This window comes from Taudactylus pleione, unplaced genomic scaffold, assembly GCF_031769625.1.
Source record: "Taudactylus pleione unplaced genomic scaffold, aTauple2 ptg000114l, whole genome shotgun sequence".
NCBI classification, from domain to species: Eukaryota; Metazoa; Chordata; class Amphibia; order Anura; family Myobatrachidae; genus Taudactylus; species Taudactylus pleione.
In genome coordinates, this window is record NW_028284516.1 from 22,174,190 (window position 1) to 22,198,073 (window position 23,884).

General features: G+C 42.8%; 1 protein-coding gene across 2 annotated transcripts in view; it reads left to right on the plus strand.

Annotated features, from left to right (window-relative positions):
• Positions 1-22,411, plus strand: part of UBE2W (ubiquitin conjugating enzyme E2 W) — a 58,382-nt gene extending 35,971 nt beyond the window's left edge. Inside the window, exons 3-6 of one of the 2 annotated variants that reach the window (XM_088471436.1) lie at positions 1,498-1,600; positions 12,279-12,434; positions 17,174-17,249; positions 20,258-22,411. In XM_088471436.1, coding sequence (XP_088327562.1) covers positions 1,498-1,600; positions 12,279-12,434; positions 17,174-17,249; positions 20,258-20,271 — 349 coding nt within the window. In that variant the 3' untranslated portion in view covers positions 20,272-22,411. The remainder of the gene's footprint in view (positions 1-1,497; positions 1,601-12,278; positions 12,435-17,173; positions 17,250-20,257) is intronic. The other variant, XM_088471435.1, reaches the window with a different exon arrangement.
• The last annotated feature ends 1,473 nt before the right edge of the window (positions 22,412-23,884 follow it).

Here is a 23,884-nt window from a genome sequence, read left to right on the forward strand (position 1 = left end):
ATGTGTGGTATTGTGTTTTTTTTTTTATTATTTTAGTTTTTTACTAGAAGATATCAGTTTGCATTTCTCCTGTAAACTGTAAAGGATCATTGATCAGCAGCGATGACCTGGACTTTGTAGTTACAGAACACCTTAGTGTCTCCTAATATATTGACAGTAAGGGAGTAAATTCTTATTATGCAATCTGCTTTACATAAGACACAAAAATGAGCAAGTAACAGGCATTATTAATGTGTTTAGCCCTGCTGCTCCAGGACATGAAACAATTGTAATTTAGTTAAATTATACTGTTCATAATCTTAAAGAGGTGGAATGAAGACCATGAAATTTTTATTATCTTTTGTTTATATGGTGCCACACGGGTTCTATAGCGCTGTACATAGGGGTGAAACGTACAACAATATGCATTTGTACAGACTGCCACAGACAATCACACTACTTTACAAATCTAAATGATGACTGTGTTCAGATTACATAAATACATTGAGAATACAAAGGGTTCAGGGCCTTGCTCCCAAGAGATTGCAATCTTGGGTAATGGGATGACATAAAGAGCAAGATGGCAGTAGAGCTGGGGAAACTAATGGTTGGAAGAAAGGTGGAGGGGTGGGGGGAGGGAGTGAGTAAACGAGTCTTAAAGGCAAGTTGAAAGGATAGGAAGTTGGAGGTAAAGGCCCCCATACGTCAGAGATGGATTGCAGCAATCGTGCAATTTGCAATCGATTGTGTTTAAAAATCTGCAATGTATGGGCTTCACATATCGCAGATTGCAACCAAAAAGTGATTGGAATTGTTTAATCAGATTGTCCAACATGTTGGATTTCATAGATTGATTGGGGCTGTAGATTGCTAGTATATGGACATGATCAGCAGATTTGCAGACCGTTTCTAGCAAAACGATGGGCCTTTCAAGATTGCCAGATCTGTGTTTGCTGCAATCGATCTGCAAATCACTGAAAAAGATCTGTAATGTATGGGCACAGATTGCTCGATTGGGAAATCCTAAAATCGGGCAATAAATCTTGAAAATTGTTCAATTGCAGTTTTCAGATTGCTGATGTATGGGGGCCTTGAGAAGGAAAGGAGTTTGGTGCAGATTGAATAACCACAGATATGATTTCTGCTTCTTTTAGCTGACTTAATAACGTAAAGTGTGTTGTGAAATAAATAGCTCTGCACATAGCCCTGTGACTTGGGTATTTAGATTTCATTTTCATAAAATTTGGTTTTATCTGAAGATTGTGCTGCGTCTTGCACGATCCTCACGTTCTCTTTTATATAAAGCACAATTGTCCCTGCCTTTTGAAACCTTTTGTCTGATGGACTGTCCTGTGGTGTCTAAAATAAATTAATGTTAACCATCAAAGTAAAAAAAAAAAATTCTTGTAAACTGAAAATGTAAAAACTCCATCTAATGTTCAGTCTTTTTTTTTTGTTCTGCAACTTTGTGTATCCTTTTAAGATGGTAAAGTTGAACTTGTCTTTATAACTTTCCAGGTGGATTGTAGATATGGAAGGTGCCCCAGGAACATTATATGAAGGAGAAAAGTTCCAGCTTTTATTTAAGTTCGGCAGTCGGTATCCTTTTGATTCTCCTCAGGTAACTTTTCCCACTCACGTGTTCCAAGTACAAACTTGATTTCAGATTTGTTATATTGCTGACAGATGTGTAAGCTATATCATGTTCTCCTCTGGCCATTCATCATTTTAATCATCAAATTAGATAGCACATGAAGTGACTCCAGTGCACAATTCTCAAGGCCCCCATACATCAGCAATCTGAAAACCACAATTAAACAATTTGAAGATTTATTGCCTGATCTTAGGATTTCCCAATCGAGCAATCTGTGCCCATACACTACAGATCTTTTTCAGTGATTTGCAGATCGATTGCAGCAAACACAGATCTGGCAATCTTGAAAGGCCCATCATTTTGCTAGAAACGGTCTGCAAATCTGCTGATCATGTCCATACACTAGCAATCTACAGCCCCAATCGATCTGTAAAATCCAACATGTTGGCCAATCTGATTAAACAATTCCAATCACTTTTTGGTTGCAATCTGCGATCTGTGAAGCCCATACATTTCAGATTTTTATACACAGTCGATTGCAAATTGCACGATTGCTGCAATCCATCTCTGATGTATGGGGGCCTTCAGATGCTCTAAGGATCATTTAATGATATGTCTCTCAACAACAGTTGGAATAATTGTAAAGGAGATTTTCAAGAATATACTTGAAAGAAAAATCTAAAGGGTTGATAATGTTGTCATTTCGGTAGATGAGATTCTGCAAATAAGCAAATTATATCCATAAATTTGCTTGTTGTTGGTTGCGTGACAATTATCATCCTGTAAAACAGGCTACCTAGATGGGCCTTATGCCCCATTTTCTGTCTACAGCAGGGGTTTTGGACCTTTCCTTTTAGTCCCTTACTTAAGATGGCTATTGGCTTAACACATATATAGGTGGAAAAGTTTTGGTTTACAGGAAAAAACATTCCTCATGTAAAGGCCCCTATACATCAGAAATGGATTGTAGCAATAGTGCAATTTGCAATCGATTGTGTATAAAAATCTGAAATGTATGGGCTTCACAGATCGCAAATTGCAACCAAAAAGTGATTGGAATTGTTAAATCTGATTGTCCATCATGTTGGATTTCACAGATCGATTGGGGCTGTAGATTGCTAGTGTATGGCCATGATCAGCAGATTTGCAGACCGTTACCAGTAAATTGATGGGCCTTTCAAGATTGTCCGATCTGTGTTTTCTGCAATCGATCTGCAAATCACTGAAAAAGATCTGTAATGTATGGGCACAGATTGCTCGATTGGGAAATCCTAAAATCGGGCAATAAATCTTCAAATTGTTCAATTGTGGTTTTCAGATTGCTGATGTATGGGGGCCTTTACCTCCTGGCCTCCCCCATCCTCTCCCTGTGTTCTTTTGCTGATCACTGCACAAGATTCTCCTGTGCTCCTTCTGAACAGCTGAAACATGCAGACTTTGCGCCTCTCAATTATGAACATTTATGGAAAAACTTGACCGATCCAGACAATCGGAATGTAGCATCAAGATGCCAGATCGGTCCGTGTATATCCAGCTTTATTTTCCAACTGTGATTAGGAATTTCAATGAGCTTGGGGGAAATGCAGATTGTATCCAGATTCTTATATTAATCTCTGCATTTCCAAGCTCAGGCACAAGAGCTGTAAAGAGAAGAGTCCCCTCTTTCTGGTAATCACCAGACAATAACATTTCATACTACTAGAAAGTTAGTTTTCAAAATGTTGTGTTGTTGGGTTAACACATTATTCCTAGACATTTTATATGTTTCATTAAAACACACAAATAAAAAAAGTTTTATTTTCAAGTGCGGCTTTTAATATGAATACCTGCTTGTACAATCTTTTTACCGTTTTAGAAAGGTTAATTAATCCTAATGCACGAAACACTAAGCATTTCTTGATAATGTTTAGAAGAAAAATCCATTTGCTTTTTGCTCCCTTACTTGCAATTTTAATTAAAACACTTTTTTTTGTCCAATTGTCTTTGCCATTTGAAGAGAAATAAACAAACTAATGCTATTTACTGAAGATTAATAGTCTTTTGAAATAAAAAAAAGGTTTAATTTGTTTGGTACTGAATAAATAATTACACATATTGTTGCAATGTAACCTGCCCAAAAAGTTGCAAAATAGGCTTTGCACCGATGGGGATGAAAGAGCCCACGGATATAAAATTGGGAAATCTTTATATATAGAGATATATATATATATATATATATATATATGAGAGAGAGAGAGAGAGAGGAGATATATATATATAGATATATATATATATAGATATCTATATGTATGTATGAGAGAGAGACTTCGAGGGCGCTAAATCGCCATCATTTGTTCAACAATTGTATATATAATACACTGATTTTAGTGCCATTCAATATGTATAAAAACTCCACAGGTCGTGAAGAGGACCACCCAACAAATGGCCAATGCCAAAATTATATCAAATGATGAATTATTTTATAAAATTCAGAGATCATAAAATACAGCTTATATAAAATATAATATTTTTGTGATGCCGCATATCTTTTTTCAGGCTTTTCCAGAAGGCATTTTGAGTAGTGGTAATCACGTTGAATGTAAAACCCTGCGCGTTTTATCCGCACAAGACTTCTTCAGGGGTGATCAAGTTCTTAAATGACAATTCTCATATAATGTGAATTTGTACTTAAAACAGATCCAGGATTCAAAAGAGGGCTAAATCCTTTGTATGGGATTAAGCCTGATTTGGATAATAGGTCAGGTGTGATAAGAACTTGCAATTGGAGATGCCATACACATCAAAAATGGCTTGATCTCTTGTATAAGGTTGAGCTTTGAATAAATTCTAGAGCTTTAGCGAGTTCAGTAGAAAACAGTCCAACTACTGCAGAACCCCCGTTTGAATATCTTTGAAGATAAGGTAGTCATGAGTCTGTCTAAATTTCCTGCTGAAAGTTTTAATGGCTAAACTTTTTTTTATAAAGTTGGTGATAGAGACGGAAAACAAACTCAATTGACTTCATCTTGTGCATGTACTCACTGTATATCTGTCTAGAATTAACAACTTTAGGAAGATGGAACAATTATTTATCGGTCCTACACGAACCCATTCCAAGCAATCCATTTTTACATGGATAGGCGATGTAATCCCTATGGCATACAAGTGGAAATGGGCTTAAGGTACCAGAAAATTAAGGGCACACACTACTGGAGCAGTGGCAACTTTTGGATGCAAAAAGCTGAACATTCCGAAAACCTTTTTTTTTTTTTTTTACATCAGTTCGCTGTACGTAAATGTGTGATCATTCAGCATAACTTGGCTTCACATTCTTAATGCCCCGCCTGTTGTTTTGTTTGCATAGTTTCCATTGTAAATAAACAGAGTTTCTACTTCAGGGTCCATAGGGTATCCACAGGATACCTTGGGTATAGGTGTGACGTCAGTCGCAGGGCACCAAAGAGTTAAGCTTTCAGCCTCCCAGGATGCACTAGGTCCCCCTCCTATACCCCGCCCCCGGGCCAAGGCACCTCAGTTTAGTTTGGTGCCCGGCCGAAGTCGGGTGCACCTGTTGGAGTGGGGGCTAGAAGAGCCCCTGAAGCTTTTTCTTCATGCAGCTGTGGCTGCACATCTGGATGAACAGCATGGACTGTCAGTCCTGACGTCCATGCTGTCTTCCCTACACCCCGCCGGTACCAGAACGCCGGTACTGATCCGGGGATGCTGGTGGGCGTCTGGGGTCACAGCTAGCGGTGACCCCAGATGCTCCGGACCATGGCCGGATTCAAGGGGGACAGAGGTAAGCAGCGGGGTCCCGCAGTGGGTCCCCGCTGATCACATGGTCCTAAGTCCCCAGGCAGGGGGCTCCCTGGGGACTGGCTGCAGCGTGGAGCCAGGCGACCAACCTGCGCTTCCACTACCCCCTGGGACAGCGGACCGCAGCAGAGCGGTAGCGCTGCGGCGTCCCAGGGGTTAAATGCATGCCAGGGGAGCGCGCCTTCCCTGTCTCACAGCCGGCGCCTCCCCCGCTGCACACAGCCCTCTCTGCATGCTGCCGACTGGTCCTGTGGCAGCGCTCCTCCCCCAGGCCAGCCTCCTCTCTGCTCCTCGGCGGCCATCTTCTCCAGAACGCATGGTGAACGCTGCTGGAAGCGCTGGACGGAAGCATCGTGGGTCCCCCCGCATACCTCTCCTCCGCTGTGGCTCAGGTCTGTGTATGCAGCGCTGTGTCCTACCAGGCCCTGTGTCTGTGTAGTTGAGTAATCAGCGCTGTTAGTGCAGGAATTGTTATTTCTCTGCATTGTATGTGACTGTGCTAGCGCTGCCTGTAACTTTTCTTCTCTAAACTGTCAGCTTTATTACTGTCCCTGTTCTTCTGCTAAAGCCCTTGCGGTGCGGTGCTGCAGGGTGGTCTCTCGCCTATTTAATACTTAATTGGTGAGAGAGGTCACATACGTGGTGCCATCATGTCTGAAAGTGATTTTCCCCTCCGGCTACAGTGTACCACGTGCAAAGTACCGTTAGCGGAGGGGGAGGGTAGCGCGGAGGGCCTTTGCCGGCAGTGTTTGTCCATGGCGCGGCCTATTACGGTTACAGCACCGGTACAGGAGCCGCCCTGGGCTTGTTTCGCTCAGGCGTTAACAGCTTTAGTGGGCCAGTTAGCTCCGCAGCCCGCGTTTACTCCGATGGGTTTGTCCCAGCAGTCTGTGGTGTCGTCACCCATGCAGGGGTTCCCACGACAATTGGTGGTACCCCACAGTCTCCCTATTTCCCCGCTCCCGGGTTCTCAGGAGCCAGCGTGGGTTAACTCCCTGACGAGTTCTGTACAGCACTTGTCGGATGTGTTGCAAGGGGAGTCTGTGATGCGGCCTCATAAAAGGCCGGTGGCGTCTCTGTCCGCTCCTTATGAGGATGACGAAGGGACGTCTGATGATGGGGAGATTCTGGATCCTTACGATCAGGAACCTCTCCATACTAAGGACGCTGATGCTAAGTCCAAAGTATATATTCCTGGACTTATTCGGGCGGTCCGCACAGCCTTGGTGATTGAGGACGAAGTTCCCCCAGCGGCTAAATCTAAGTATGCCTTTTTCAAAGATGTGAAGGGCGATGCCACAGTCTTTCCTCTTTCGGGTCAGTTGGTGGACCATTTAGAGGAGGCGTGGAAACAACCTGGCAAAAGATACCAGCCGCAGAGACGCCTGGCGGTGGCTTATCCGTTCGCGGATAATTATTTTGCTAAGTGGGAATCCCCTCCACAGGTGGATTCTCACGTGACCCGTCTTGTCCGTAGTGCCACATTGCCGATGCCATCCATGTCCTCCCTTAAGGATGCTACGGACCGCAAGGTAGAAATCTGCCTGAAGTCCGCTTATTCCCTTGCAGGGGGGGCAGCACGGCCGGCTATGGCCATTTGCTGGGTTGCCAGAGCGATGGAGCGCTGGGCGGATTCATTAGAGGCTTCTTTTGAATCCGACTGTCCGGCCGAACAGGCGGAGTTGATTGGCAATCTCCGTGATTCGGCCACCTACATCATCGAGGCGGCTCTAGACATTAGTACTCTGGTGTCTAGAATTTCTTCAGCAGCGGTGGCTGCTCGTCGCACCTTGTGGCTGCGATCCTGGAAGGCGGACGCAGATTCCAAGAAAGGTCTGGAAGCGTTGCCGTTTACCGGAGAAGTTCTCTTCGGTCCGGATCTGGATAAGATTGTGGCCACGCTGGCGGCAGCCAAATCTGCTTGTCTCCCGTCGGCCGCTGCTCCTTCTGGTTCGGGACCATCGTCCTTTCGGTCATCTAGGGCCCAGGGCAGGCCCAAACCACAGTCGTTTCCTCGACAGGCTGGCCCTAAGAAATCGGTCAAGCCCCGGAAGCAGGCATGGAGTACCAGACGTCCGGCCCCCAAGCCAGATGACAAGCCTGCGGCCTGACGGTCCGGGCCTCCCTTTGGGGGATCCCAGGGTGGGAGGCCGCCTGCTACAGTTCGCCCAGTGTTGGTCGACCACTACGACAGACACTTGGGTTCTGGAGGTGGTTTCCCACGGATACGCCCTCTCCTTCCGGCACAGACCCCCGGCTCGCTTCTTCACCACGGGTCTCCCATCAGACCGGAACAAGGCTACGGAGCTGCGGAAGGTATTGCACACTATGCTCCAGGCTGGAGTTATAGTGGCTGTTCCATTCTCCCAGAGGGGCCAGGGTTTCTATTCAAATCTATTTTTGGTACAGAAACCCAATGGGTCATATCGTCCGATTCTCAACCTCAAAGCACTCAACAAGTCTTTGCGGGTCCCGAAGTTTCGGATGGAGACCCTACGGTCCATCATTCTGGCGCTGGAACCTGGGGACTACTTGGTGTCATTGGACATACAGGACGCTTACCTGCATGTCCCTATTCTTTTGCGCCATCAACAGTTCCTCAGGTTTGCAATCCGCAGCGACCACTTCCAGTTTCGGGCGTTACCTTTTGGCCTGGCAACAGCACCACGTGTTTTCACCAAGGTGATGGCGGTCATGGCGGCTTCTCTGCGGCTGCAGGGAGTCCGCATGTTGCCGTATTTGGACGACCTGTTATTGGTGGCAGGATCTCCAGAGCTCCTGTTACGCCACTGCTGCAACGGCACGGCTGGCTAATCAACTGGCAGAAGTCCACTCTAATCCCGTCTCGGAGGATTCTGCATCTTGGAGCCTTATTGGACTCGGGACAGCAAAGGATCTTCGTGACGGAGGACAAGATCTCTGCTTTACAGTCAAGGGTGCGCAGTTGCCTGCACAGCCGCCGGGTGTCCTTACACTCGGCGATGAGGTTACTGGGCTCCATGGTGTCGGTGTTCGACATGGTGGAATACGCCCAGTTTCACTCCAGACCTCTGCAGCACCTGATCCTGTCCAAGTGGAACGGGCTGACTCAGTCTCTGAAGTCCCAGACGATTGTGCTCACCCAGGAGGTTCGCCTGTCCCTTGCGTGGTGGTTACAGACGACCCACCTCAACAAGGGACGTCCGTTCTGGGTTCCAAATTGGGTCCTGTTGACAACGGACGCCAGTCTTCGGGGCTGGGGAGCAGTTTCGGGTCCACACTTGTTCCAGGGCAGGTGGACGCCGACAGAAGCGGAGCTTCCAATAAATATCTTGGAACTCCGTGCGGTCTTCAATGCTCTCCAGCAGGCACAGCGGTTTCTCCAGGGTCGCCCGGTGCAGGTCCAGTCGGACAACGCTACCACCGTGGCCTACATAAACAGGCAAGGAGGAACTCGCAGTCGGGCGGCTCTCGTAGAGGTCTCTCGGATCCTGGTTTGGGCGGAGCGCAATCTTCCGGCCATATCAGCGGTCTTCATCCCGGGAGTGCTAAATTGGGAGGCGGACTTTCTAAGTCGCCAGGACGTTCATCCGGGGGAATGGTCCCTGCACCCGGACGTTTTTCAACTACTGGTGGACAGGTGGGGTCTTCCAGAAATCAACCTCATGGCGTCCCGGCACAACAACAAGTTGCCGGTGTACGGGTCTCGCACAAGAGACGAAGGGGCGTCTCTGGTGGATGCTCTGTCCGTCCGGTGGACGTTCCGGTTCGCATACCTGTTCCCTCCGGTCTCCCTTCTTCCACGGGTAATCCGGAAATTCAAACAGGAAGGAGGGACGCTCCTGTTAATAGCTCCCGCGTGGCCCAGACGGCACTGGTTCTCAGACCTTCAGGGTCTGTCCGTGGACAGTCCTCTGCGGTTGCCGCTACGACCGGACCTTCTGTCTCAGGGTCCTTGCCTTCACCCGGACCTGACTCGGCTGTCTTTGACGGCGTGGCTGTTGAGACGGCCATGCTGAGGTCCCGGGGGTTTTCCAGCTCTGTGGTGCGTACCATGTTACGAGCTCGGAAACCGTCTTCCGCGAGGATATACCATCGCGTGTGGCATACGTTCTTCCAGTGGTGTCGACCGAGAGGTTATGCACCGCGGGAGTTTCGTCTGTCTCGGATTCTCGCCTTCCTGCAAGCGGGACTAGATCATGGGCTTCGCCTTGCTTCTTTGAAGGTACAGGTTTCGGCCCTATCTGTCTGGTTTCACCGTAGGATTGCTACAATCCCGGATGTGCGCACCTTTATGCAGGGTGTTCTCCGCATTCAGCCGCCCTTTGTTCCACCTGTGGCGCCTTGGGATTTGGCTGTGGTCCTGAGGGCTCTCCAAGGACCGCCGTTTGAACCACTGGGCTCAGTGGATCTTAAATGGCTAACAGCTAAGACTGTTTTCCTTCTGGCCATTGCTTCGGCCAGACGTGTTTCTGAGTTAGGGGCTCTTTCTTGTAGACCCCCTTTCTTGGTTTTTTATGGGAACAGGGCAGTGCTCCGCACTCGGCCCGAGTTTCTTCCCAAAGTTGTTTCCCAGTTTCATGTTAACGAGGAAATAGTTGTTCCGGCCTTTAACTCACCGGGTCTTTCCGTGGGTGAGGCCTCTTTGGATGTTGTGCGGGCCTTAAGGACTTATGTTGACCGCACTTCTTCGTTTAGGAAGTCGGACGCTTTGTTTGTCCTCTATGGCTTCCGTAAAAAGGGTTGGCCTGCTTCAAAGCAAACTTTGGCAGCCTGGATCCGTATGGCTATTTCTGAAGCTTATCTTCATGAAGGCCTACCGGTCCCTCCTTCTCTGAAGGCTCATTCCACTAGGTCTGTGGGTCCTTCGTGGGCAGCTCGACGTGGTGCCTCGGCAGTTCAGATCTGCAAGGCTGCTACGTGGTCTTCTGTCCATACCTTCGTGAGGTATTACAGGTTTGACACCTTCGCCTCTCAGGATGCTTCCTTCGGGCAGCGGATTCTCCTTTCTGCACAGGAGCGTCCCCACCCTTAAAGGATACTGCTTTGGGACATCCCCAAGGTATCCTGTGGATACCCTATGGACCCTGAAGTAGAAAATATGAGATATGGTAAGAACTTACCCTTGTTATCTCTATTTCTACGAAGTCCATAGGGTTCCACAGGACTCCCGCCCTGTCGCACCTGTGCTGCAGATGGGCTTTGCTCTGGTCACCGGTTTTCCGTCTCCCTCTGGTGAGAATGTGATTCTTGTATGTGTCCAGATCTTTGTTCTCTCTCTTCCTTCTCCTCCTCCGGCCTATGGCTTGGTAACTAACTGAGGTGCCTTGGCCCGGGGGCGGGGTATAGGAGGGGGACCTAGTGCATCCTGGGAGGCTGAAAGCTTAACTCTTTGGTGCCCTGCGACTGACGTCACACCTATACCCAAGGTATCCTGTGGAACCCTATGGACTTCGTAGAAATAGAGATAACAAGGGTAAGTTCTTACCATATCTCATATTATTGAATAGTAAAATAACAGATTACACGCAACAATATTTCAACCCAGGTTTCCCAGCCATGCTGTCCTCTGATGTTTATGGGTTTTAGAGGTAGCTTGGGAAATCAACAGGAACATATAAAGGGGACAGAGTACCCTTATATAACATTTCAGGGAATGTTTTAATACTACCTGTCTCTAATCAAGGAGGGAGCAAACCCATTATAAGGTATGCCATGGAGTATTTAGAAGAAAATTGTGTATAATCCATTATTTTATTTTAATAATTTTTTCTACCAATAAGACCATATTTTTAATGAGTATGTACAGCACAGTGCTGCCTCCTTTGAGAGACAATTTAATTGCAGCACCTGGCATCCAAATGCATTTTTTATTGTTACTGTAAAATACAGTACATAAAATACATTGATTATATTTTAGCCCATGTGTCCAAAACCTTTTTACGATCTTCTTTGGCAAAACATTTAAAAAGAAGGAAGCGCAAATAGTGTGACACATAATTGGCGCACAAGCAGTAATGAAATAGGTAATATACTTACTGGAGTATTTGGTATGTATGTACCACCAGAGCAAGCTGTAGGGAAGCCTAAATAACTTACCAGGGGAAACAGCTGATCCTAGATTCTATCTCCATCGTACTAATGTTCCTAGCATCTGACCACCTCTACTCAGGACAACACCCTGAAGATTATTTTGACCATGAGTTTCACCTTTCAAGACATACCTATAGCCCACAACTTGCTCTGGTACATCGGTTGCAAATACTCCTTTGAGTAATTATATACTTCATGCATCTAGAATGCCATAGCATTGTGTGCTTTGTCTTCCAGGACCAGTATTTTGCAGCAAGGGAAAGTTCTATTTTACGCTTCAAGTATACTATTGAAGTATGTTGGACACTGACATCTCCAAGATATATATTTTTCGATCATTTATTTGCTTTTTTTTAATATTCAAATTTATATTGCTTTTATATAACTTTTTAATATATGTCTGTTTAAATTCCATGGCACTGTAAACTGGGAAATCTTCTCATATGAGTTTTAAACATTACATTTTACTACTTTTAGTTTTGCATAAATTATTTACTTATTGTAAAGTTAAAAAACATTTTAGCTCCTATCACTTGTAAGGTCAGTGCTTGTGAGAGGTATTATTTAGAAGAGGATTGTTTTGTGTGTGTTTCCCCATTTTGTGTGCAAAACTTTTACTGGTAGTTTTTGCAACAATTTTCCACAAGTACCCTATGGACAACTACTAGATTTCTATCACATTAATCCAGGGGCACTGGTTTGGTCTGTTTTTGGAAAGTACATTACTGTGAAAAAGATGATTTGCAGTAGTGTTCTTATTAACCGTAGCTTATTCACTACTAGCATGTGTGAAGGCTTTTTCTGTCATCTTTAACGTGGCGATTTATTTTTATTGCAGGTTATGTTCACCGGTGATAATATCCCTGTCCATCCTCATGTTTATAGCAATGGTCATATCTGTTTATCTATTTTAACGGAAGATTGGTCACCCGCACTGTCTGTGCAATCTGTTTGTCTTAGCATAATCAGCATGTTATCCAGCTGCAAGGAAAAGGTAACATTCATATCGGGTTTACATAACGGTTTAGTTATTTATGTGGTTTCTTTGGTATGTTTGGGTTTCCCAAGATGATGAGTGGTACCATTACTACACATTCAACATTTTGAAGTATTGTACCATGTTGAAATGGGGAAGGTATGTGCGGTGTTTAAAGAGAGTGCTCACCTTTTAGACCCTGAAATAACTCCCCTGGACCACCACTGTTATGTGAAGGCATCCTCAGATAGTAGAGATCTGTCAAAGCAGATTCTAACACACAGTTTTTAGATATCTCACAACAAACTGCTTCACTTAAGCTGGGTACACACTGGAGAGATGTCGGGACGATTTGCTGTCTCGTAATGACAATTGCTCAGTGTGTACGCTCAATATGTGGTTGCCCGCGGACGCTAGCGTTGTCAGGTTTGACGTGCCGCACATCAAACCTGACTGTTTTGCTTGTGACCTAATGTATGTTAATGAACGACTGAGCAAGTGATCATTTCGTTGTTCATTAATTGCTGTAGTGTATACTGGCAATCACGCGATGTCCACTGTCCAGGTTGTCCCTGGACAATGGCACGATTGCTGATCATCTCAGTGTGTTCCCAGCTTTACTATAATGTCCAAAAAGGAAATAAATGCCAGAATCAGTCCTCCTGTATTTATACTAAAATGGAGTCACTTTCTCAGAGGAGCCTATTTTGTGATCTCTGGTTATCTGTAACACTCAAACATGTAAACACGTTTCTGAATACTCACACAATAAAGAAACACCTGTATCGAGTAGTATGTAAAATCTGGGAGATGTATTAATAGCACCAAAATTACAAATGGCTTCTCCCCATGGAATAAAATATAAAGTGCTTTACTCAATGGGGCAGAAATGCCTGAACCTGTATTCTCCACTCCTCTGAGTAATCTCACATAACAAGGCAGCTATCTGTCATAGCGATTGTCATTGGTAATAGCTGTTCTGCACTCTTTTTCTGGCATTAGGTTAGGTTTAGACACTTGGGGGGATTAAGTTTAGACTGCAAGGAGGGAGGATTAGGATTTAGAGGGAGGATTAGGATACTCAGGATCCTAAACCTGTCGAGATTCTGACCGCCGGGAACCTGAGCCCAAACCGTAGGGAGTAGTAATGTGAGACTAAAGGGACTTAAAATAGCTGCACCAACATAGAAATGTTTGCTAGCTTTATACTTGATATTGCAATTAATATACAGGCACTCATTTAAACATGTACTCTGCTCACCTGTCACTTCATGCTTATCAGGGAGCTGGCTCCACTCGCCTTTATACTCCACCTAACACCTTTCTACACAGGAGTGGCACCCACTGCTCTCCAGGTTTCATAGGCAGATCTATTTATCAACTGGATTAAACAGTTGGTCAAGCATTTGAACCATCATTGCAGAACTTCTAGGGTTCTAGGACACATACAGTAGTGCCTAATGCTATAATAGGGGCAGCAGCGATCCGCACCTTCAGATAACGTTTTATTATTGTGTGTTACTATCTGCATTTTTTATTATATACACTGTTTTTTTTTTTCTTTTTAGTATCTTGTCTTTATTTTAGAAGGTAGGGTTATTGTTTTTTGTTGGCTTTAGATAGAAAACTAAGCTACTTTCTAAATATTTGCTGTGTACTCCAGGGCAGCTAAATGCTATTATTATATGACTGAGAAGCACAGCAGCAAGTATGGTTTAGACTGCCACATTGAAAGCTATTGGTTATAGAACAGAAATGTTTTAATTTAATGTATATTACAAATATTTAGAAAACACATAAACATAGGCTATTTAATGAGCATTCATACCTAAAATCTCACCCTGCCTTCTGTATATAGTGATTAATCCTATAGCTGGTATCTAAGAGAGCATATGTGTCAGTTGTACAGTATCTCCTTATGGATGGTATCACGCAGGCGCTTTGAATGCTAGAGCTTTTATTCCTAAAGTACTCATATCCCAACATGCTGATACCGAGTAGCACATCATTTTCTGACTGTAATCTCCACTGTGTGCTTTCAGCATTTTAAATGCTAGCGCTTCTTAGAGGGTAGGTGGTTGGAAAAGTGTCTGCATGACACCAACCTAAGAGAAGCATCTAAATCAGTGGTAGCCAAACCCAATCCTCGAGAGCTACTAACAATTCATGTTTTCCGGGCCACCTAGCTGGTGCACAGGTGTAGTCATTACTAACTGTCACATTTTCAAACATGTGGTGCATTCATTTCTTTAGCTGGGTACACACTAGTGGGTATATCCTGTGGATCGGAGCGACATATTGGGCATATCGTCTAGTAGTGTGTCCCTGCTATGTCACGGAAGATGCGCGCTCCCGTGCGGCATCGCATGCAGGTCCGACGGGCGATATTGTTAGTGGGGGCCATGCTGCCGAATGCAGCATGGCATCCGCAGTCGCTCCCGGCATCGGCAAGTGTGTACGCACTTGCCGATGCTGGCACTCTGCCGGGTCCCGTCACTGATGAGGCCGATACACACTAGACATAGTCACTCTAGTGTGTACCAGCCTTAACTGACACATTCTACAGATCCAGAGGTGGCCTGGAAAACATGAACTGCTGGTAGCTCTCGAGGACCAAGATTGGCTATACCTGATCTAAATGTATTGCAGTATATTTTATATGCATGAAGTTCATATGTCAATTTTTAGTGCAGGCATGTAACCTAGTTTTTACACAGCATACATGGACTATTGGCTTCCCTGCATTATATGCTGTGTCTCATGAATAACAAACAATACTTAAATAGAATTTAGCTTCAACACTTCAATAGAACAAAGAATTCTTCCTTTTTATCCTAATATATAAGATATATTTGCTGTTCCTACTGAGTATTTCTGATATACTCCCAAGAGTGACCGGATGCCCCGTTCTAATAAAAGGAGCGGGAGACTAAAACCCGAGCACAGGGAGTGGTACAGTAAGATCACAGATAAGGAGAAAGTGCTCATCTCAGGACTGCAATCATACTATAATACCGCTAAACCTGGCGGTCTGTTAGTCTGTCTAACAGGATGTACTAAGGAAGGGAGGTTGGAGATATGTCAACATAATTTGGAGACAAAGCATACTTTGGGCTATATATATTGAACATTTTAAAACAAGGACACAAATCAGTTGCTCCCAATTGGGTCTATTTTATTTCTTTATTTACCAGTTATTTCTATAGCGCATACATTTTCCGCAGCGCTTTACAGAGATATCTTCCCATTTACATCTGTCCCTGCCCCAGTGGAGCTTCCCTACCACATGCTCACACACATACACACTATGGTAAATTTTTTTGTTGGGAGCCAATTAACCTACCAGTATATTTTTGGAGTGTGGGAGGAAACCGGAGCACCCGGAGGAAACCCACGCAAGCACAGGGTGAATATACAAACTCCGCACAGTTAGAGCCATAGTGGGAATCGAACCTATGACCTTAAGGCTGTAAGGCAGTAACGCTAACCATTACTCCGTCTATAAGGTGGTCTTTTTCTTCTGTTACTTTGAATGCATTATATATTGAGATTGAACACAGATTGAAATGTATCTTGTGGTGTTATATAATAATGGAACCATTTTAATGTATTTGGAGTGGATATATGTAAATGTTTTATTAAATATTGGATTATATTAATATCTGCGCTCCTTATTTTTGCAATAGAACAGTACTTTTGAATTGTCCCATGAATAACCCTTATGCAAATATTGTTTGGTCAATTCTTATGAGACCATGGCATTACATTGACTTTTTGAGGCATGAGCATATGAATACATTTTAGATGTACTACTTTCGTTGCTACAATCTTAGCCTTTGTTACTGGAAGCTAGCCAGACAATCTCTCAAAGTGCGCTGTACTGAATGTGCCGGAGCGTATTCTTCGCCTTGAACATTTTAGTGTTGTAATTTGTTGTGAGAATATAGAAAAATAAATTATACACACCACCACTTTTTTTCGTTAGAATTCACCAATATGGCCAGTCTACAAACCTAGACACATGGGGCTAATTCTAAGTCTCACGCTGGCATCAGCAGAAGCCAGATTTACTACCTTATGCTAATAAGGGACCCCAGGGAACTGCCCGCCTGCTAGTGGAATGCCGCGCTGCACACTCATCTTGCTCCAGCCGATGCAGTTGTCATCATTAGTATCTGCACCAGCCCCATACTAGGAGCAAGATATCTCTTAAGAAACATGGTTCCCATCCCCGTACGCTCGGAGCTTTACATAACACGCCCACGGCACTCCCATGACACTCCAACAAGTCATGGTGGTTTCCGTGCACTCGCCTTGTCACTGCCTAGGTCCCTCTCCAAAACGCCTAATTTTCACGCGCTGTATGCAGAGTCTCACCATTTGCGTCCGTGCACAGAGATCCGTCCGACTCAGAATCAGCCCCACTGATATCAAGGAAACAGATGGTGTGGACCATCGCAGGCTATTGGACTAGGAAAATGACAGAGTCCTTTAACGATGGGCAATGCCACGTTTTTCCTTTGCCCCCATTAATGTCATCTGCATATGTGCATTGGACACTTTAGCAGTGTTTAGCTTTCCCATGTATTCCTGTGCGACTGCTTCCACAATGTATCCCATATTAATGTGCCAAGATGAATCTGGGAGTGTTCACATCCATTAGCCTTAAAATCTGTATTAGTAACAGCTTTAATATAATTTACTTGTTTTTTTTTTTTTGAATTGGTGATGTTGGTGTTCTTGTTCTTTGCTTTTAGAGACGACCTCCAGATAATTCCTTTTATGTAAGAACATGCAACAAAAATCCAAAGAAAACAAAATGGTGGTATCATGGTAAGTGTATAAATTGTATTGCACATGATAAATGCATCAACTCCCTCTGTTAATCATTGCATTGCCAACACCTTCTTTATTGTGGTCACTTAACTTCTTTATGCATGTATTTGATTTTATATAACACCCACATATTATGCAGTGCTGTACAAATAATTAGTCATTCTCCTTATGATCTGCTCTAGTCGAGATATAAACTGACTTGCCACAGGCACACTAATTCACACGCCAAGAAAAGTTTAACTACTACCAGTATATATTTGGTTCATGGGAGAACTGCGGTGCCTAGAGGAAACAGGCAAACAGAGAGAGCACATACAAACTCCATGTTAGTATAAAAGCTAAAACTCTACATTTAATAAAATTTCAAGTAATGCACATATAGGAGGTTATCTACTTAGCTGCAATAACAATAATGTTTCACCTGCTTATCGCATGTTTGCACGCTCCCGTTTGTCGTACTATCCTATTACTAAACCGGAGATGATAACCAATTTGCACGATAGTTCTTGCAGGGATGGGAATAAGTACAGGTAACAATGAGGAAATCAGCCTGTACCCCCAAAAAAGGTAAACTTAGGTAGGGTAATGGTATAGAAGTGTGTTAGTGGCCGTAATCCAAGGGTTTGGGGTTCTTTAATTGTGTCAAATGCCTGTTATATGCATTTTTTTTCTAACGGTGAAAAATTTATAGAATGCAATATTTTTTTGTCCAAAATAAATGCTATAGGTGAATTAGGGATACAGTAAGAGTGTAAAAATACACCTGGTGCAGCCATTGGCAATGTGTAAAACACCTGTCCCATCCAAACAGCCCCCCACCCCAAATATACCCATACCACTATTTCAAACCCATTTTCCAACACTTTTACTTTTTCATCCCAAAAGTGACATATCATTCTTGGCCAATATAAGATAATCCAAAAAATATTTAGCCTATTTAGTCGTTAAGGAGGGTGTCCCAGTGTTTCTGCACCAAGTCCTGACATTTTTAGCCAAAAATAGGTTTTGCACAATTTATCACCAACTCAGAGGTGGTGGAATTAAATCTGCGGTAATTCCTATACCAGTTTTCGCATATGTGAAAGCCGCAGCTAATAGGATAGCCCGATAACCATTTTTGTAGAAAAGTTTTCACCAGTGAAAATTTCTCAGAGAAAAACGGGTTATCGGGGCTAATTGGATACCCCCCCTTATAGTCTTCATTCTAGCACCCTGCACCTGTCACAACCCATGCAGTTCTGGGGTGTTGCTCTCTGCTCTGGTGCTTCTAGCGCACTCAGCTAATGCAACAAACTATTGAGATACAGTAATTAAGTGTTAGTCATATAGCTTCAATACCATCCCAGCATACAGAATGAAAACCAGTTTCAGTCACATGTAAGTATGTGGAAGTGGGTAGGCATCACAGAGTTCCTGTAATACAGTACTTTCTTTACAGTGCCGTTTGCCAGACAAGGCCTACCATATTTTTGTGGCACCAGTGCTCCTCAAAGCTCTCCATAGGCTCAGCTGGATGGTTTTGTTCTGTATAGTTTTCAGCCTTCAAACCCCTACAGAGGTTCCCAAACTTGGTCCTTAAGCACCCTAACGGTTCAGGTTTTAAGGATATCCATGGTTGAGATGGTTAAATCCAAAGACTGATGTACGAATTAAGTCACCTGTGCACAAGCATGTTTATCCTAAAAACCTAGACCGTTAGGTGTGACTTGAGGGCTGAGTTTGGAACCTCTGCCATAGTAGTAAAATAAATGTCACCCTTCATGTAATTGTTTGAAAAGTAGTACGTAGTGTTATATTCTTCCTAGGAAAAAGCAAATGTTTAGGAAATAAAGGCAAAAAAAATCCAGTTTTTGCAAATATTTCTTGTTTTCAAGCTCCATAATATGTATCAACAAGTTATTTTGGGAGTGAGACAGGGCAAGGTTCTGTAACTCTCTTGAAGGGGATTGGACACTACTAACCTGCATATTAGTAACACCAGCAGTCATTTTTCTATCACACTTTTCAAACAGTCAGCTATTAGACTACACATTTTGATTTGATCTTTAATTGGGGGAAAGGGCCACAAATATTGTACATATGGTACAATATTTTATTTCTATTTTTTACAGCATCAAATATTTCAAGTAATTTTTCTATTAGTGTTTCTGCACCCTACTAGGGTAAAATATGATTGCAAGGCTCTGTCAAATGCAGTTGTTAGGGTTTAAGCTGGCTGGGTGGAGAAAACTTATTTTTAAGTCTTTCCTTAAAGGCCAACTCTGTCTAAAACAGAAACAAAGTTTTAGGTGGAATCGATAAGTAAAACATTAATGGCTTAAGATGAGGCAGCCTTTTGTTTATACGGGCTCTGTGTTGCCTTTTTCAGAGAAATAATGGTCTGCGGCTGGTTTTCATGGTTTGGCTTGGGCCCCAGAGCTTCAGTTAAGGGAAATCTTCATGCTAGAGCATGCAGTGGCATTATAGAGAACTTTGTGGCAACAATTTGGGGAAGGCTCTCTTCTGTTTCAGCATGACCGTGCACCAAATAAAGTCCATCAGAAAGTGGTTTGCAGAGTCAGGTGTAGTAGACACTGACTGGCCTGCACAGAGAACGGCCCTTAACCTCATTGATCACCTTTGTGAGTAATCGGAGAGCCAACTGCAAGACAGGTTTTACTGACCATTATAGTGCCCAACCTCACTAATGCTCTTGTGGATGAATGGGTGTGGATCTAGTGGACAGCCTTCACAGGAAGCTGGAGGCTGCTATAGCAGCAATGGGAGAATCAACTCTAGCTTTGGAATAAGATGTTCAGCAAGCACATCTGGGTGTGATGTTTGGGTTAATTTTCAGTTTTGTGAATTATGTAAAATCTTAATAACTGCACTAAAAAAAAGTTCAATTAGTAGGCTAACTACATTGTAAGCCTTGCATTCTTTTATAGGACAGTAATCTGTATTAAATATTTACAGGTCTATTACAATTTCTAATGAACATTTTTTTCTTCTTTCTTTCGTTAAAGATGACACTTGTTGATGCAAGTTGCAAGCCCCTCTAGAAGAAGATAATCCTACTGAATAAACAAGCACTTTGGTCGTTTAAGTCTTTGAACTTTAACCTTTGACTAGAGGTGACTGTATTTAAAGAAGACTACTTCCTTTTTACTGCATTTTTACTAGTGTGCATTGTGGCGCATGTGAATAGCTGTCTCAGCACATGCAGCTGACATGCTTTATTAGTCATACTGGATTAATGCAGGTGTCGGGACGATATTCCATTTTTCTTTACTCTTTCCAAGATTTCCCAGGTCATCATGTATTGTGCAATAACAATGATAAATGCATGACTGGGCCTGCGGGATTTATCTACCAAATTAATTTGGATAATAAGGAACACTTCTTCCGTTACATTGCCACCCATGACATCGGGATACTATGCACTGTGATCCAGAAAATGTCAGCATGGCTCAACATGCTCGACCTGAAGGACTGCGGAACGGGAACTGTATTTATTAACATGTTTCCTTTGTCAGGTTGTTGGCGAATGTCTTCTGATGAGTGCAAGGGACAGGTACAAAAAAACCCAAACCAATGTGGTAGCATATATAAGTTGTATATAGTTGATAAAGTTTAGAGTATAGTATGTGTGCGTGACATGCTAGGATGTAGGTGCCTTGACGTGTACCTGTCATCTGTAGTCAGTGGAGGCGACCGTTTGGTGGACTGAGCCAAGATTCAGCCTAGCAATTAATTTAGAACTATTGACATTTCTGAGAAGTAAAACTCAAAGTTCTTCATGCCTCCATGATGCCACTAGTTCCTATTAAACTATTAGGCTGCAGTCTAATGAATACTGTATAGTCCATATAATGGCTGGCTCCATTGCACATAAGCAATGGCTACGCTTAAATCAGGACTTTATATCAGGAAGGGCTGTGATATGAGTATGTTGCAGCCTTTAGATAGGCTCAAGTATCACATAGCTCTTTTTTATTTTATTTGATGCTCTTAGTTATGTTTTTTTCCCCCTAACTATTGGCATGAGCCCTGCTCAGTCTAATGTATTTGTTTGAAAACACATTTTGTCACTTTTTTTTTTTATTTTTTTTATTTTGTTGTCATTTTGGAAGTTTTGTTTAATACAAAAGTTTATTTAGACCGAGTAACCTTGTCATATATTTTATTCATATAGCTCCTGATGCCTGCAAGCAAACATTAGCATCCACAAAGTAGTATATTCAGCCTGTTTACTCTACAGCAAGTAATAATATATTTTCATAGACCATGCTGAATATTCAACACTCCTCTTCCCTCAAAGCTTTATTTTTTTTTTTCTTTTTTACTATATTGTTGACTTTTCATATAAAAAAGTCTAAAACTGTTTTAATTCCTTTTAAAGTTGACTGGTAATAGAGCAGATCGGTTTTATAGAACAAAGGAAATACTAATGGGGGGAAGAGCGATTTTTCCTGTCCTATGGGAGGCATCCCTTAGTTCTCCATATTGCTGTTTTGAGATATCTGAGTTTTGTAGTTTAATGGCATCTTAAAAGCCACTGGTGGTCTTAGGCTGCTTACTATCTTACAGAAGTAGTCAACCTGTGGCTCTTCAACTATTGTGGAACTTTAAGTTCCAGCATGCCTTTCCAGTCTGAGATTACCAGGGCAAGCTGGGACTTGTAGTTTTATATCAGTTGGATAGCCACCCTGGTTGTTGTTTTTTTTTTATTTCTCCCTTTAATGTTTGTGCAAAACTATAAAACTCAATAGTTTATATTAGTCCATAAACCAATTACTATAGTTTTGTTCCCAAAGTTACACTATGTGGTTCTTAGGTGGCTGGGTTATATGTAAATAAAACAATTATCATCTGTAGAAATAAGATCCATTTGTCCATGTACTTGAAGAAAACTAATAAAAATATATATATATTTACGGACCTATGAATGTTAGTTATACATGGTGTAAATTTAAACACTGTGACCAGTTTCTCAGTGAAATTATTTGACCTTTCCAAAGTTGCTGAGCGGCGTTTGGTCTTAGCATTAAGAATACAGAACAGAGTTGGCAGCTTTGAAAGCCTTTGACACCAGACAAAGCATTTTTGCTTGAACTCATCAAACTGTTACTAGGTTTTATGGATTATTCAAAGTCAAATAAACTTTTTTTTCCTTATCTCATCCTTGTTTTGTATTATTCATAGTTTCACACATTTTTTTCCTTCTGATGCATACATATGACTTTTTTTTTTCAGGCAAAAATTAATTTTCATTAGATTAATGGATAAATACTGAGATCAAAAAGTATTGACAACTTGCATGGTTTAGTTGTCCTTCAACAAAGACACATAGATTGAGTTGCTGTATTTAGCCTTTAAGCTGGGTATACACTGGAACGATGTCTGTGCAATATGCTGTATCATAACGACATATCTCCTACATTGCTCAGTGTGTGCGCATGATTGAGCACTCCCGTGCTCGCTAGCGACGGCGCCAGCGATATCGCTAGCGGCCAGTGCATTGTTAATGAGGGAACGGTGATCGCTCTGCCGTTCATTAAAGTCGTCCAGTGTGCACACACAATCACACTTCACGGGCATTCGTTCCAATGTCGGAACGAATGCCCGTTGCTCCAGTATGTACCCACCATTATTCTAGTCTGCAGCTAACTATGTTTCTGCTGCTCTCACACCAGGATTCGCCACACTGTCTAGCTCCCACTTGCTTTTTATGATCCTGGGAGAAAGAAAATAAAGATGCTATGTGCGCTAACTGGTACAGTCGTTAATATTTTCTTGCATTGTGTTCTGCCTGGAACAAGATTTAAAAAAAATAAATAAATACTCCTTTTGGTTTAGCCCAGTGATATACAGCCTTTTGCGCTCCAGCTACTGTGGAACTAAATCTAGCATACCCTGCAACAGTGTTGCGAATTGTGAGGCATGCTGAAATCTGTAGTTGCACAACAACTGGCGTCTCACAGGTTGCTTACCCTAAGTTTAGCCCATGCACAGTAAAGAGGGAGCAAAGAGATTATGGTCCTTATTTAATTAGCGGTGAAATCCACCCCCCCCCCCCCGCCAATGATAAATTATCCCCAATTTTTTTCCGTAAGTTGCGTACTTGCCGTAAAATAACTGAGCAAATTTTGGGTAAAAGAAAAATTATTTGAAAATGACTAACGTATTGGGTCTGATTTTTCAGGGGGCAGTATGGATGCGTCAAGTGTTTTAAGCATCGCACACGGTCGCAGCAGGCGTTTTTTTTAACAGTTTTTAAAATTGCATTTTTACAACACGATAATACACTTGCACCCATTTTAACGTACCCCCAATTTATGTGGAACAGTAATTTCCTGGAGAAAAAATTGCTCTATCGTTTTCAACAATTTTTTTTCACCCAAAATTTGCCAGTCGTTTTACGCCAAAATACGCAACTTATGCAAAAAATTTGGGGTAGTTTATCATTAGGGTGGGGGGGTTGTCAAAAGGGTTCTGAAAGAAATCCCCAGATTTTTAGGCAAAAATAGGGATTTTGCTTTTTTTTTTTTCTCCTGGTCTGAGATGGAGATTCAGTCTATCCTATTATTGTGGGTCGATAATATCGGAGCAAAATTTGGCCGATATTATCGTTTACGATATTATCAACGCTA